General features: G+C 39.3%; 1 protein-coding gene across 4 annotated transcripts in view; it reads left to right on the top strand.

Moving 5' to 3' along the window:
• Positions 1–16,962, top strand: part of NRP1 (neuropilin 1) — a 114,773-nt gene that overhangs the window by 34,796 nt on the left and 63,015 nt on the right. For all 4 annotated transcript variants that reach the window (XM_087778379.1, XM_087778368.1, XM_087778357.1 and 1 more), the window contains exon 4: positions 12,171–12,352. In XM_087778379.1, the coding sequence (XP_087634505.1) occupies positions 12,171–12,352 (182 nt within the window). The remainder of the gene's footprint in view (positions 1–12,170; positions 12,353–16,962) is intronic.

Genomic DNA, 16,962 nt, shown 5'->3' with positions numbered 1-16,962 from the left:
AATACCACAGAGTCTTATACAGATTGTTCTTGTATGCTTATCACTACTAAGTAGATAAACAAAAGTAAAAGCATTAATAGATACCTGACTAGAAGTGTAAACGAAACAAAAGCCATCAAATCAGGATTTTACCCATTCAATTGCAGAGTAGGTGTTTTCATCAGCTGTGTAATGGTTTATTGCCTTTCAAGGCTTATTTATTGTAATTGATTAATGAAGACTTAGAGCACCACTCTCTTATGGGTAACAAAAGGAAAGAAGTTACACCACCATTTATGTTTGTAATTCATTTACTTACTACAGGTCCCCTTGATATTTCAGGTAGTACATGTTATAGCTCCATGTCACACTGTCCATTTCCCTGAGTAGATAGCAAGGACAGAAGCCTGACCCGTGAAATGCAGACGACAAATCAACATCATTATCCCATGCTTTCTTGGACCCAGTAACAGCTCTTCCCTGAAGAATGTGTTTTTCTGGATCACAGCTGTCGAAGCAGCCAGGACAAGGATGGGAGAGAGTATTTCTAAGAGAATATTACTGCTGACCTCAAAAGCAGCAATTTCTGTCTGAGGGTGTTAGTCCCAACTTAGGTTTTGCACTGCCCAGATGCCAAAGACAAGGGTCGTCTCACAGCCACGCAGCTCCAAACAAGATTTAGCCTTCACTGAGTACAGGTCCAAATGCTCAGCAGATTTAATAGAGTACATTTCAAGAAGTTGCACTGATGAGGGAGGAGAAGAAAGTGGAAAGAAGCAAGCTCGGTCCCATCTAATGAATACTTCCTTGACATTTGTGCAGCTCCCGCTGGGGATTTGAGCTGGCGCGCATGTATGCAGTATGGTCCCAATTACTGAAGCCCACGAGCTGTGTATGTGTTTGTGTTGTGTGTATGTTCATTAACCTGCTTGCGTTCACAAGTAAGTATTTAGTACCAGAAGAAAACCATGCAAAATTCTTTAGCAGACACTTGTGAATTCTGGCAGGCTTTCAACTTAGTTTTCCATTTTAAAACAGCGTAGGCCAATGTACCTCTGATGCAACTCCACTGAACTCTCTAAATTTGTACCAGGGATGATGCTGATCTGCTGTGCACATTTTCCTTCCTGAAAGTCATTATCACGTGCCTCTCTTTCTAAGAAAGACATTTTTATGAGAGGTGGATCACTGGGGTGGGTTTTTTTTTGTATGGCTGGTTTGCCCCATGCTCCAGCTATAACAACGTAGTTTCACTAGGTGCTGGGTCACATGGATGACCTCAGCTAACAAGCTGTTCCTGTTTTTAGGCTACTGGGAATGTTTATTGGCCACTGTTTTCCTCCATTCTAAACACATAGTTATGTCTCAAGACCCATATAAATCATAAGGTCACAAAACTCATAAAAACTGTGACATTCTCTGTGATACAGGATACAAATGAACTAACTTCAGGCTTAGCAGCTTTAAACATCTATGGTATATTTTATCATAATATAAATACATTCACTGAAGTTATATATACTTTTTAGTTCAATGATACACACAGTAAAATAGTAATAAAATTGTTCAATGGGACAAACTTTTATATACTGATGTTTCAAATTGGTACAGTTTAACTGTGAGCTCTATTACAAAAACAGTGTACTGTAACTCTGTACTAAACTGAGTTTAAGAGAAATAGCGATCTGTTTGCAATAAATTTTAAGTATTCACGTACTTTATAAGGAAATGATGCTGAGGATGCTATTGAATTTCCTAATCTAGATTTCAAGAGCCAAAACTCATAGGGAGGTCTGTACTAACTGGACTGACACACTGGTGTGTGCAAAATCAAACTACACCTATAAGGAAACACACAAAGTTATCAAGAGAAGTTTTATTCATAATGTCTGTACTGAAATTGGACAACAAATCAACAGAAAAGGATTGGTAGCAATTACTATAGTTAAATTTGCATTGAGGTTTCCACTCTGCTTCCCTGTTCTCATTTGCTTTAGTTGTTTTGAAATGCACATCTTCCAGGCTGAAAGTTTCCCGGGCTGCTTCTCTGCTTGAGAATGAACTTTGGAAAGAGAGAGCTAAAATGATTCAGGTCTTTTTTTGTACAAAGAATGTAAAAAGAGACACACAGAGACATGCACACATACGTGCATACACATGTCCCCATTGCAAAACAGAAGAACCGTGGGACTTTTTCAAGCAGCTCTTCAACCACACTTTCAGAAGGCTGAAATTTGAAAGCACCGTCCATGAGTAAATGTTCCTTGCACTGCTCTTGTGAAATATCATTTAGATTTCACAAAGCCAGGGCTTCTTTAAAGTTGCCGGCTATGCGTATTACTCATGCTGCTTAAGGGTTGTTTGTTAAAGTGGCAATGTACACAACCAAATGATTTTGTGCTGAGATAACGGCCCGCCAGGAAACATGCAGACATTGTAAGTGTGTTGATCTCTGAACTACAAATGCTTCTTATTCAGCTTTGTGTGCCTCCTGTGCCAGAGCGCTCTTCTAGATGCTATGGCCAGGCACTTTGTCTTTACAAGTTTGTATTTTATAAAAGAAGTAAGGAGACCTGTTTTTCATCTTCAAGTGTTACAACAGACTGCCAAAGGTCTTCTCAGCACTATGACAATATTTAGCTAATATTGGCACACATTTCACACACTTTAGGACTGCATTTTCAATCCAGAAAAGTCTTGAAAGTTTTGATGTCCTTGACAGAATTCAAAACCTTTTTTATTTGGTGATAGCTTAAAAGAGTCTGTCCCCCTTTCCCCCCTAAAAAAAACAGGAAAAGCTCTAATACACGTACACGATTAAACACTGACGAGTCAAAAGTTTCAACAACAAAGCCATATTTTTTCTGATAACTCCACTTGTTCGTACGTGTGCCTAGTCATGTGGCTATATACAGGTTTTAGATACAGTCTCAGCAAAAATCAATCCACTCATTTACATGTGTCATACTTTCAGGCAAAGACGACCCACAGAAATCATATATATCAATGCAGGCTAGGTGTGTGAAGACACTAATCCCACAGTGGATTTTTCACATGGCCAACAGTCTGCCAAAAGGGAATGTGGTGCAGAAATCAGAACAAAGGGAACAACAATGAGAAATATTGAGTTCCAAGTGCCTAACGCTGCATCCTTAATACTCTCTTAATATAGTTCCTAACTGGAAATAAATGAAAATACCCATCATTTTACTGCATTTACAGAGCTTCAGGACATGGTTACCATGGAAGAAAATTGCCATAACTTGTGTTCTAAAGCTGATACGTACGTCTGCAATTTCCTTTCTCCTTTAGCCTCTTTCAGTTTCATTAATTAAGGGTGTTGCTTAGAGAGGCTGTAGACAGCCCACAAGGGACAAATATTTGAGTTTCAAAAGCGTGGAACTTGTTTTATGTTCTGAACTTTCACAGTTTCTGTGAAAAGCTAACATCTACCTAATACTTTTAAAAGTCAAGTTCCTAAGGTTATGATTAATATGCCACATAGATCCCAACAGGATAATTACAAATTAATCAGCAGTTCAAAACTCCCAAATGGAGTACTATAAGGTTGCCATCACTTTAAAGCATTCCTTTTCTACTTTCATGGAAAGAAAGAGAAATCACAAATGATTTTGATCTTCATTTAATACAACTCTCTCTCTGTTCTTTAGGCATTCGAGGAAGCAAACCTGAAGCTTCTATAACTTACCAATTAAGCAGGCTTTTTAGTGAATTCAGCAGTACATGCTAACAGTACTAATCCAACCACAAATCATAAAACTAGTTAGGCACATGAAAACAATGTTAAATGGGTATAGAGGCGTACAGATAGTCTTTGACTCCTTGCAGCAGTGTGAGTGTGTATATCTGCATGAGTCTCTGTATGCAAGTAATTTAGTCTAGTTCTCCTACAGAAATCACACAAATGTATTTGTGAGACTGTGTGAGACTTTGCAGCCCCTTCTTCCAGTCATTCTATGGCTTCAGAAAACTTCCAAGTTTCGAGCCTCTGTTGAGAAGCTTTATTGGAAACCCACAGAAGCCGTTAGGAATCTTTCCATCATTTCAGGAGGAGCTAGACTGGGCTCTTATATTTAAAACACGGTATCTGGCTATCTAGGCTTTGTTCCTTGCTGTTTGCAAAATTTCTGGGAGACTGTTGGCACTCAGTCTCTCTCTTCTGTCTCCACATATGTAAAATGAGAATGACAACTTTACCTCAGAGGAATGCTGCAAAGCTTCACTTATAAACAGATTGGCATACTTGGATGAGGTTGCTCAACTAACGAGAAGTTTTCTGATTGACGGGCGTCTCTTGGGAGGTCATAAAAACAAAACCAAAACTGTGTAATTGAGTTTTCGGAAATAATTTTTTTTTGGCTTACAAGGGCCTACTCTTATGAAAGATGACTGCTTGTGCCATTTTTTTTCTCTCTCTTATCGCCTAGAATATCTTTCCAAATCTAACCATGTCAAATTAGTGCCTAAATACCAAACTAAGCCAAGGCATAACCTTCACCTGAAATGTCCATATGAAAGCATATAAAGCTTGAGGTATAGTGAGTAATAGGAAAATTACTTTAAAAAAAATATTTTTTTTTCCAGTTTCTTAAGCCCTTAGCTGGCTCAATGTAGATAAAGTAACTATGAAGCAACCAGTAAAAATTAGACTGCATTTTATTTTGTGAAGAACACTGGAAAGTTGGCAAGAGGTAAGATTTTGCAGTGAAATAGGGAGGTGAACAAGTTGTAAATGACTCTAATATCTTCCAGATGGCATATTTTACTTGGGAACTGAGTTTGGAGTAATTAGAGGCATGTGAATTTCCTATAAATACTAAACTTCACCAGTCTGACACTAGAAAGCTCCTTCGTCTCTGAAGTCTTTAAACTGCTAAGTGCTTCTTTTTCCCCCACTTAAAGTGGAAGTCATGAATTTGTAAATTTGTCTTATTTGACAGACAGAAACCCTTTTCTATGAAAAGACAGCATTTTTCTATGCCAGAAAGTTATGAACTGAAGTTCCTCACTGAAGAGGTTTAAAATTGAATGTTTCTTCCCAGAAGAGGTTTTCATTTTGATATACTGGGATCATTATATTATAATTTATTACAGTATGTGGCAAGCAGTGAAATCAGTGGAGTTTGCCCTAACTTCAAGATCAGATCTTTTCATTGGTAAAATGCTTTTTGCAGATAGATATGCTGAAGACCTTAGCAGATGAATTTTGCTTTTACTTCCCCTAGGACATCACAATACTAAAATGGCAAAACCTGGTCCACAACCTCTGATTCTTCTTCATTTTCTGCATGACATTGTTACATTCATTCCCGGAGTGAATCTGTTGAAGTATTTTCCAGGTTTTATTTGGTGTAAGTAGAATAGAACTAAGTAAATACAAGGTAAAATATTCTGTCACCACTTGCACCCTCTTTAGCCATATATCAGTGTAAACTGGCTTAGATCCATTGACATAAAGGGGCTAATCTCATTTGCAGCAGCTAAAGATCTGTCTGCTATTCTCAGTGGAGCTGTATAGATAAAAGTGCAGATATAAGCTTACTTATTTAGTTCAGATCTTCAGTTCTGCCAGTCCCAGGTATTCCAAAGGCAGGAGGCAAACAACCAGAAGCATGTGATAAGATGAAGGATAATCAGATTTTAAAATAGTAGTGATTATTTTTATTACTTCTGGGTTTTGAACTTTTATTGGTTAAGGCATGTTGTATTTCAGATTCCTCTGTTCAGCAGAGAATTAAACATTTAATTTTAAAATGAAAGGGCAAATCCCAAAGCATTAGATGATTCCAGAAACAGTGTAATAACAAAACGGTTGCTAACATTAGTTGTAATCAAACTGTTACAGTGGGTAACTGTAGATCTTCATCAATGTCTTTGTTACATCTTTTCTCTTTTTCACTACAACATTGTCTTGTACTAAAATAGACCCTCACTAGTTCATTCTTAATGGAGTCCCACTGTCAGTTAATGGCATTAGTAAATTACTGAACAGTGGCCAAATCCCAATGGCCTTATTCCCAGAAATCTCTTAGGTTGACAGGACCTTTGTATGAGTAACTTCAGTGAATTTTGGCCCTGGGTGAAGACCATAAAAACACCAGCTCACAAAAGACCAATGGAAACAAAGGCCCCCCAAACTGACAGGGATTTCAGTAAATTACAAATTGTTAATCGATTGCAAGTTGTGTATTTAAATATCCAGCACTTTAGAGAACTGTGGGATTCAGATGATATGTTGTCTCCCTTAGGGGGCTTCATCTGCACCATGAATCCAGTACAAGCAAAAACAGTTTAAAAGCCTCCTGCCGTGGGCACTCACTCCCGCCTCCCCCTTTCTCACGGAGTTTGCACTGCCTGGCTCGTGCTAATTCAACTGTATGTGTGTCCACGCTCAGAGAAATGATCTGTTGGGCTTTTTAGCAGACTTAAGAAAGAGAGAAAGAGAGAAAGACAGAAAAAGAGAGAGAGAGAGAGAGAGAGAAAGAAAGAAAGAAAGAAAGAAAGAAAAAGAAAGAAAGAAAGAAAGAAAGAAAGAAAGAAAGAAAGAAAGAAAGAAAGAAAGAAAGAAAAAGAAAAAGAAAAAGAAAAAGAAAAAGAAAAAGAAAAAGAAAAAGAAAAAGAAAAAGAAAAAGAAAAAGAAAAAGAAAAAGAAAAAGAAAGGGAGAAAGGAAGAAAGGAAGGAAGAAAGGAAGAAAGGAAGACAAAGAAAGAAAGAAAGAATTAGAAAAAGGTCACTTCACTCATCCTGTCAAAGACATGTCCACACCAACAGTTGACTTGGCAGGATGGAGAAAGACTTCTCCATTGAGAAGAGTGTGGTGTGTGATGGGAGCAAGCAGCCAGGCAGGAATGCAGCAGACAGGACCCCATGGCACCAAGCATGCTGGGAAGGGACTAAAAAAGAAAAAAAAAAAAAAACAATTCCCTGCAGTTCCCATGCCTCCCAGTGCTCATGGAGTACCCATGCCCTGCTTAGGCCTGGTGGCTGGCTGCAGACCCAGCAGTCACCTGGGATCCTCCGAGGGCCACGTGCTGCTTTCACCTCCGTCAAGGTGTGTTTTGAGGCCCATGCGTGAGGAGTTATATCCCCTCCGTGTGGATACCTGCACTGAGCTGCCAGGGAAGGCCAATGTGTCTCCACAGGAGGGGCCTGCCCCTCCAACACCCATTAGACAGGTCACCTTGCCAGGGTGGGGCACAGGAGGCCCTGGAGAGCAGTCAGGCTGCACGGAGGCTCCGATAGAGCACAACCCGACAGACGCTGAGGTTACAGCAGAAAAACAGCCCGTTTGGGGCTGTGCTTAATTTTTTATTTTTAACAGCGTGTACTTCTTTTTCTTGTTGCTAATAAACTGGGATTAAGGTTGGTGTCCCTCGAGTGCCTGCAGTTCTTAGGCTTTTAGCTCTGGGATACAGATTGCCTTGTGCCACAAGCACTGCAGTAAATCCTGCACCGCTAACCCTTAGTCACTTATGGGGCACAAATCCACAGTGCAGAACAACTCAGAACTCTATTTAGATTTCCTCTTGCAATGCCTTCTGTTCAGCTAAAGTGGAGCCTCACAAGGAATTAAAAAAAAAAGAAACTTAATAAAATAAAGACAAAAGAATGATACATACTAAGAAGCAAATCCTCAGAACCAAAGATAGTCTGACCAGGGTAGATAATTCATGTCAGGGAAAGATTTAGCAGCTTGGTGGCAGTGGAATCAGAGCGATAAAAGAAACAGAGGGGTGGCAAATCTTTTCATTCTAACAGGTGAATAACCAAAATACTCATAACCACGCTATAGATGTATATCATAGTAGGCTGCAGAAAGATATGGCATATTCAGATGTAAATTATAGTTGTATACACTTCACCGTTTAATAAGGTAAAATGGCAGATATTTAGATTTCAGCTGAGTTTTGCATATGTCTTGGGAAGGAATTTTTTTAAACAAAAAGCATAAGATCTCACTGCCCTAATAATAGGAAAATGTGTAGAAGCGGAGCGTAGCTTGGCAGAGTGGCTGGCTTCAGCAGCAGGCAGGGCTTTCCAGCGCTTTCACTTCACTTTCTGCAGTACAAAGTGCTATGGTGCGCTTCAGGGGTCGCCAGCATGTTCAGAACTGAAACCAGACGTAAGCGCTGTTATCACCTAGTAGAAACTAGAAATAGAAAATTCACCAAAATCTGTATTCTGCAGCTGTTTATGTTTTTCATTGCCCAGTGCACATTTTATAGATACTGCTTGGGCTTTCCCTCGAACCCATAACTTGCACTTTCCAAAAAAAGAGCAAGTCTTTTGCAATTCCTTCAAGAATTTGTAGAGAAATTCTAGATTCCCTCATCTTTCCAATGGGAATCTATCCCAGACATTGTTTTACTGAACCATAAAATTAGGACCATCTAGTAATGGCATGTTTGGGCACCGGCCTCGAGGAGCGAGGGGAGTGTGCGAGCTCTGGAGTGCATTTCAGCAGGCTCGCACCCCGGAGGCATGCACAGTCCTTGCACACCACAGAGGGTGCAAACAGAAAGCAAACAAAAATGGGATATCCAGAAAGACCCAGACAAGCAAACAGGGAGTGCTTTTTGCATCATGGCATAGTGGCTTCATGAACATATCTGCTAATTACCCCCTCTTCTGGGCAGGCATCTCCTATTTTCGCACATGAACTCGTGCCCTAGTCACCTGAAACTACGCTCAATGGTTAGCACCATGTTTATATTTACATCTCTGTGCCATAAACCCTAAAGGACTATAACATTACAAGAAATATTTGCCACACCATTGGCAGCAGTAACTGAGCGAAGAATTGCCAAGTGGGAAATCCAAATTTGCAAACTCAGTATTCTGGGCTGCACGCCAAGACTGTCTGGGCGCTGCGGAGGTGACACATTCAGTCTCCTCACAGGGATGCCAATGTGCCAACTGCATCCCTGGCACAGCATCTTCTCCTGACAAACTTATGGAGAAGAACTGCAACCAAGTCCAGAGGGTGATGCAAGCTGCTTTCTGAGCTTCCTTGGCAGCAACTCCATTTTCAAGTTGTGACTGTACTTTCTCCTATTTACAAGAACAGTTGTTTGTGATACACTGTGGTCTCTGGTAGGATTTTGAAAAGTGCAAAAATGACAGCAGGACATTGGTTTCCAAGTATAAACTAGTAAAATCCAGAGTAATTTCATTTCCCTAAGAAAAAATAATACAGATACTGACTTAGAGCAGCCCAGGTATCAGATGTTGTCGCCAGTGTGGAGAATCCAAGTCCATTTGTTAGCTGCCAAGCGAAAGACATGATTCTTAGAATATGAAGGTTGTAGGGCTGATCTCTAAAGTTTCCCCTTTACAAATTGTACTTGTACCTATTGTCTTACAGCTAAACTTCTTTTCTGTCTGTCAGTAATTTTTCAAAGCAAAAGAAAAAACTTGAAAAATCCTCCAGTCCTCCACAGGGCTGCATGACCTATAACTTGCAAAATCCATTAGAAAACAGCCTTTTAGTAACCAAATTGTGTCATTTACAATTGCACAGCAGCCAGAAAGAACACCATAAATTACAATTCTGTCACTATAAGGGACAATGGAAAGGTGTGGGCAGAGTGTCGCTATAAAGGAGGAAACCTAGGAGAGTGATAGAATTTGAATATTTTTTGCCAAATTTACTTCATATAATAGCAAAATTGGCACTGACAGGTTAATTATTTTTTTCACTGTATACAAAAGACTTAGTAAGACTATAGAAGATTTTTTATTTTTAAGGTGTAGCAGAATAAAAATACTGAATTCAAACCTTTTGGGTTTTTTTTTTCTTCTTTATACAAGAAGTAAAAACGCATGTAAAAATTTGTTTACCCATTTTAGTTAAAATTTTTCATATAATTTAATAATTCAGAAATAGAGTTCTTCTTGATATTCATTTGAAATATCATCTACTATTGAGACTTGAGCAATGAATGGTGCCCGGGAAACTGGTGAAATAATGTAATCATGGAGAGAAGTGCAAAGACTGTCACAGAGATGCTGTGGTTTTATGTGGTTACTCTTTCTCTTTAACAAGCAGTTAATTATTCAGAGAAAAGTTATCTTGTTAAAAATTCTCAACATTCATTTTTTCCCTAAAGCATAAAAACTAGCAGGCTGCATTCCTGAGTACTTCCAATATGTTTTGCAGGGAACATAGAGCTGGTATTCTTAAGGATATTTCTAAAGGAAAAAAAAAAAAACAAAGAAAAGCAATTCTGAAGTCTTTTTACAGCTCTCCTTTCAACTTTCAAATCCTGTTATACATATATCATAAAGAATTTATAGAGAGAACAGAAGTCTTAATTTAAAAAAAACGCAGGCTACTTAAAGTATCTGTAAAATTATCTGAGAAACGAACATTTCCGCTTTGTATTTCCACCAATCTGAAATGGGACAGTGAAGCTAACTAGCTGAGCAACTGCTACTAGAAAAATCAAATACATAAGAGGAAATGCAGTTAACACAATATTTCACATATGTTAATGCTTACAGTTCCATCAGTGTCAGCTTTATTTTCTACTTGATATACACCAAAGCTGGCACACAATTTTAACTGATGAGGTAATGTCATTTTCAATTTAAGGAGCCTTAAGCCGTCCACTTTAACTAGTGATATCATCTTTGCAGTTGTCTCATGGGGCTTCATGTAAACATAAGTAATGTGCCCTGGACAGTTTGGAGCAGAGTTGTTAAAAATGACATTGGTCATCATGAAGACATTTTTTTCCCTTGATCTCTTTAAAAATGTCAGACACACTTTATTTTCCTGTCATTTTTAGCTCTTCCTTGTGTATTAATATGCTCTGAACATTTCAGTGAACGTAATAGTAGAATAAAGGTCTAAACAAATTAATGGCAACATTTTAATGTCAGTCATAGTAGGATAATGAAAAGTAAATGAGATTGTCTGGCTAACAGCAACTTGTTAAATAAAACGGCAGCACAGCTGAGGCACAAAGATGCACGGGCAGAGAAAAGCCTTTCTCCGCAGTCCAAAAGAGGCCTGGAGCACAACCCAGGCTCCAAATGCCACCACCTTTTAGGAAAAGATTGAACTGATTCTACAAATTGTGTCTGCTCCTCCTTCCCATTCAGGGTCAAGTGAAATCATCTGCTAATAAAACTTAAAACCAGACCTGTCTCCGCACCTGCAGCTTCTGCCTCTCTGTGACTTTTATTCTCATTTGTATTCTCTCGGCTGGCGCAGTGCACCAAGCTGCTGGGCTCTCCTCAGCCCTCTGACACCAAATCCGTCAGACCAAGCCCTACATATTGGCATCTCTGGTGGCAGGGCTGAGGAACTCTCATGAGTTCCTCATGACTGTTGCTCCCAGGCAAACTTTTACTACCAATCATTATTGCATATTGTATACCTTTTCTTATCAAGTCCTTAGGAATCAAGCAAGTAACCAGGGGAGGTTTTAGCCCAGTCTGTTCAGTAATCACATGCTGTAGAAATATGAATACTGTAACGTGCACTTCTTGATTCAAATACTTAAGCGAACATGATTTGTAATGAAACAAGTTTTGTCGGAGAAAAAGCAAGTGCCGTGACTGATGTGTGGGCTTTGTGATTTGCTCCAAACTATTTGTCCAGCTAACAACGAAAATAACAGATTTTTCTACCACTGATCTAAAACATGGTGGAGTTTTGAACAAAATCTAATGTTTAGGGATTTATTTATTATTCTGTGGACATATGTTTGGAGGACAGCATATGGAAATGAAAGTATTGTTCATAAAGAGCTCCAGCCAAAAAGACATTTTTGAATTCATAACGGAACTTCACAGTTTGAAAAGAATGCTATGCATTATGTATTGATAACAACACTACACAGACAAAGGAACACAATTTAATAATACAGAATTGTGCTCATGAGATTTCCTTTTTTTTTGTTAATTGGTTACTTTAGCTGACATTGTCTGCAAGCATAATGGACACCATTCTTCCTAATAGTTCCATGTTGCCAGATGATGTCTACAGACATAATGTAGTCCATTTTAATTATTTCATTTTGCTTACATCTTTCAGCATAATGCATTTTCCAAGCAAGCTAGCATTTTTCTTGATTATCTATGTTGTGTTATGGTTTGTAAATTAATTAGGTCTCCTTCTTTCCTGGAAGTTAAAAGTTTCTTCCTTCCATTTATCTACCAGGTATGATTATGTTGAAGTGATTGATGGAGACAATGCTGAAGGACGCTTATGGGGAAAGTACTGTGGAAAAATTGCTCCCCCTCCTTTAGTGTCTTCAGGACCATATCTTTTTATTAAATTTGTTTCCGACTATGAGACACATGGAGCAGGATTTTCTATCCGTTATGAAGTTTTCAAAAGAGGTGAGAAACAATTCATTGTTATATAGCTCATAACCTGTGATTTTTGCTTTTGTCAAAAAGTTCACTATAATTCTTTGGGATGTGGGGAACACAGGAAAATGCTTGAAAGAAAATTGTATTACCCTTGTCATTCTAAGGTGGGGCATGTATTCAATGGGTGTAAATCATTATGAATCCAATGGGTCAGCTGTATCTGAGGATTGACTCCTCTGGGTGTAATGTGATAGTCTTCATCAGCTGTTTGTTTCAACCTTCTTAAAACCATTAGCTTTCTTCCTTTTTTTTTCTTCTTTTTTTTTTTCTTTTTTTTTGTGAGAATAATTGCTGTGTGATTTACAATGTTACTGCCTTAACAGCATTGTAACCTTCTGAGTCCCTGACTTATTTTGGTTAGTGTTTTTCTCTACATTCCCAAGAGATGGCTATGGGCTCAGAAAGGATCAAAGTACACATGGGCAGCAGATGATGTTGCTGTTGTTTTCACAGATTGTGTTTGGGAGGTAAAGGAGAGGAGAAGCTCACACTGTTCACAGGCATCTCCTGCTGGATGCTTGTGCCAGGAGTTCAGTGCCGGTGAGCATAGATAGCTCTATGGGGCACAGAGAAAGCCCAGAGAAACAAACAGTTCAGGATTAACGAGACCTATAGACAGTCCCTCTTTGATAACCCTCTATCTGAGTCAACAGCTAGAAGGGGAGTAGGATCTTTTTTTTTGGCATACACATTCCCTATAACTGGATGGAGATAAATAATTAATATATTCCATGCCTGGAGAATAGAGGACCAAAACTCATAATATACAGAAAGACAATAAGCTTAACTTTATAGAACAAAGTATTGATTTCAACATCAATGTTTAGGGTCATATTCACAAAAGCAGCTCAAAACTCCAGATTTCCAATACACACCACTCCCAGACAGTGCCCCATTTTCAGAACCAGTTCAAGGTGCTTTTACGCACCTAAACCAGAGCCAGATTTTCAGCTGTCTTCAGCACATGCGCTTGGTGGCAGCTGTACTGTTAATGAGGAGAAGCAGAGTAGTGAAGTCTCTTTCCTATTGCATGCTATTGCTGCTCTGCACAGTGCTAATTGGGGCCACAGACCTCTTGTTCGCCATCTTCCCTTTCTGTAAATCCACTCTTGGCTCCCAGAAATTCTTTTGGTGACCTTCAGGGTCACATTTTTTGAAAGAACTCAGCATCCAAATGACACTAAGCTTTCCTGAAAAAATATCTCTATTTATTTTCGTGTCTTTAGGAGGCTAAATTCTTGAAACTGTGTCCTGAAATTTCTCAGTGCTTATATATACAGTACCATCTTTCATAAAGAACAAGGCTGAAACACAAGAACAAGGGAAAGAATGACCTGTGAAACAATCTATTTTAGCAACTGAGCGTTTTCAAGAAAAAAAGCTTTTATTTATTTCCTAATAGCATAGTGGCAACTCAGAGCTCTGACAGGAATGTTGTGTTTATTTCCTTGTGTGGTCATTTACATCTCTCAGTGATACACATTAACCATGTTAAGATGGCATTATGAATGTGATTTTACACACACAGAAGTCAGGAAATGCAAAATTATGGCTCCCAGAGCAACTTTAACTCTAGTTCATTCCACATAAACTGTATATTAAGGCAGGAAAGTTATCACCAGGTACAGTGTTAGAAATGCTGTGTATACACAAAGGATACGAGTTATAGTTGCTGTGGGAACACAGCGCTTTTTAGCTTTTGAGTTAATGCATATATGCTCTTCCAAATTTACATTTTAATTTCTGTACCAAGTAGAGCTGACCAGTTTACCCTGTTACACAGGTGAAGCTCAGTTGCTCACACCAGACTAATATGCTTCATTTTAGCATATTTACAACTTAGCTCATCATTTCCCAGGTATGAGAAGTATTAAAATGATCCCAAGCCCAAGGTCCTGTGGTGCTGAGCTGAAGGCTGAGCTGCATTCCAGCACACAGTATATTTTTGCCCATTATTCCTGTGAGAGCATCCTTAGTTTTTGAAAAGAAAAACTGCATTACACTACCTGTGTCCTAAGCTGAATTCTAAACCTGATGCTTAAAATGCCACATGCCATGGAAATTGTAAGAAGAGACCAGCACATGTAACAACTGAGATAAATGTGGGATGGGCTTTGAGACTAGGAGCTGCTTTTACTTCTCATCCAGCTCCTTAGCCAGAAAGACACTGAAGAAGTTGAATTCCAGACTAAAACATGAAACCCATATTGCCCAACATTTAGCCCATCTGAAATGTTCATCATTTTGGCTCCGTCAGCCAGCCTATCTTAGGATGAATGAGTAGCCTATTCACTAGAAGAGGATCTACATGGTTCACATTCAACATTCCTAACTTTAGTTGACTAAATTTATGGTGTAAACTGAAAGAAAAGACACTGTTAACCAGGAAGGCAAATGATTTTCTGGCTCAGAGACACCTACAGAAAGCAAGTGAAATTGTCTCCAATGTAATTTCTCTCTCTTTCTTTGCTCTCTCTGTTGCCTCCACTCTCTTTTTCCTTCAGCTCATCTCTCTTCCTTTATTTCATACACATGCACACATGTAGTTTCTCCACCTCAGAAGTATCTATTCTGTCTGGTCTCTGCTAGAACCTTTTCTGCCAGTTTTCCATGAACATCGCCCCATATTGTTCCTCGTAGCCTCAGTGTTGATTTAATTCCTGGAGTTTCTTCACAGAGTAAATAAAGGGTCAAAATCTGTAGTGAGGCAGCTCTTCTGAAAACAGTTTTTGTTTCTTGCACCAGATTGACTTGAACACGTTTAAAATAAAGCAAGGTGGTATTGAGATACCATGTGTGAGTGTAAGAAGCCTGACAATTGTGCAGTCACAGAGCCAGGATCTGGCTGTATTTAATAAAGCAATAATGATTCTGGCTTACATTTTATATTGCATCTTTTATTGGATTCCAAGACGAGTACAGAGCACTTTATGCTATGAATGGCATAGCAAAGCTATTTTATCCTGGAACAGCAGCTACTGGTGGGAGTGAGGAGCAACAACCAGAATATAACCCTCCCATACATGACAAGGAGACAAGGGAATGACAGGGAGAGAAGAGAAATATCCGACTAATGTGTAAGAGGGCAATTTAATTATAGGCAAAATCTAATTTCCCAAATTGGAATGGGTCAGGTTACGTGAGCATTAATATCTACATCTTCCAAAATATGCCATGAAGCACTCTGAATATTGATGTGATAGCTCAAGCCTTTCCTATCAGTGTCTATTGAAGGGCAAAAATACCTGAACTGACTAAATTCATTCAGACCTCTCTTTTGCATGCTGAGTTTAGCTGGGACGTGGCCAGATCTGTGGGGGGTAATATGTTTGGCACATTCACAAGGAAAACATTTTCTATGGTGAAATAAGAGTATTCATATATGCAACAAGCCAGACTGTTTTCCTTGAATGATCTGTGTTAAGCATTGGAAATCCTCTAAGGCTTCTGGCTACAGTCTCTAAGGATGCTGAGCATCCTCATCCAAATTGAAACCTCACACATACTCATCCTCCAGCACAACCTGTTGCAACCAGACTCAGTTGCCTGTGTCCTGCCTATACTCCATGTCCGAAGACCTTCATCTGAGTCATCCTACCCAAACTCCCCAGGTCAGCTCCAATCCACCGATGCCCCAAATCCTGTAAATCACTCTCCATTAAATTGGGAGTGTCAAAAGTCAGAGAGAGAGGGGTACCTATGCTGACCTTGCGGGAGGTTGTGTGGGCAGTGCCTGCGGCTGGCTCTGAGCACACCTGCAGGTGTGGGATCCATGGAGAGGATTCCTGAGGGATCTAAATAAAGGAGAAATGCAATCTGTCAACAAGAGAGGCACTCCAGTTTTAGTCCCCTGTATTCACAAAGGCAAATCCAGTGATCTGGCCTTTTATACCCTTGCATCTTTACTGCCACTTTCCTGCTCCACCAAGAGCAGTGTTTGGAGCATCCCATTGTGCCATGGTGCGGACATCAGGGAAAGCTGGTGTGTCAACATTGACATTAGGTGACTTCTAGCAACACTGCCTGTAATCACACAGTTTATCATGCCTGCACTAACAGCAACATTTTACTGGTGCACCTGTGTCAACACCACTCAGAATGAGTCACTCACCCTTGGTACATGTACGAATTACCTTTCACATTTAGTTTGTCAAGGAGGCATAGGTCACATCTGGCAGAGTTACTGCGTCAGTGCTCCAGGAATCTGAAACCACTACTCCCTCTACTGAATTCATTCACCCGCTTTTGTAAAAAATTCTATTTCACCAATAAAAGCCTGTCAGCCATAAGATTTAAAGATTTGAGCTTGAAGGGGCTATAATTATTTCTCTAGGGCCCTGTCGAGATTTCTGCAGCTTACACGTTCATTGTTCCCACATGACTTTGTATTTGTCATAATTTTTTCTAGAGCTGGTACAAGTTTTCATATTGTTCCATACAAATTGAAAATTGGAGATCAGACAGTATATGCGAATTGTGCTTTAAAACCTGACTATCAATAATAGGAACAAGCTGGCTGAATGATTAATACAGTGATTAAAATGAGGTGTTTCATTGAAAAGCCACCTTTGCTGCTG

This window comes from Nipponia nippon, unplaced genomic scaffold, assembly GCF_047370975.1.
Source record: "Nipponia nippon isolate SJK-2023a ecotype South Korea unplaced genomic scaffold, ASM4737097v1 scaffold_1, whole genome shotgun sequence".
NCBI classification, from domain to species: domain Eukaryota; kingdom Metazoa; phylum Chordata; class Aves; order Pelecaniformes; family Threskiornithidae; genus Nipponia; species Nipponia nippon.
This window is presented reverse-complemented; position numbering and strand designations above follow the sequence as displayed.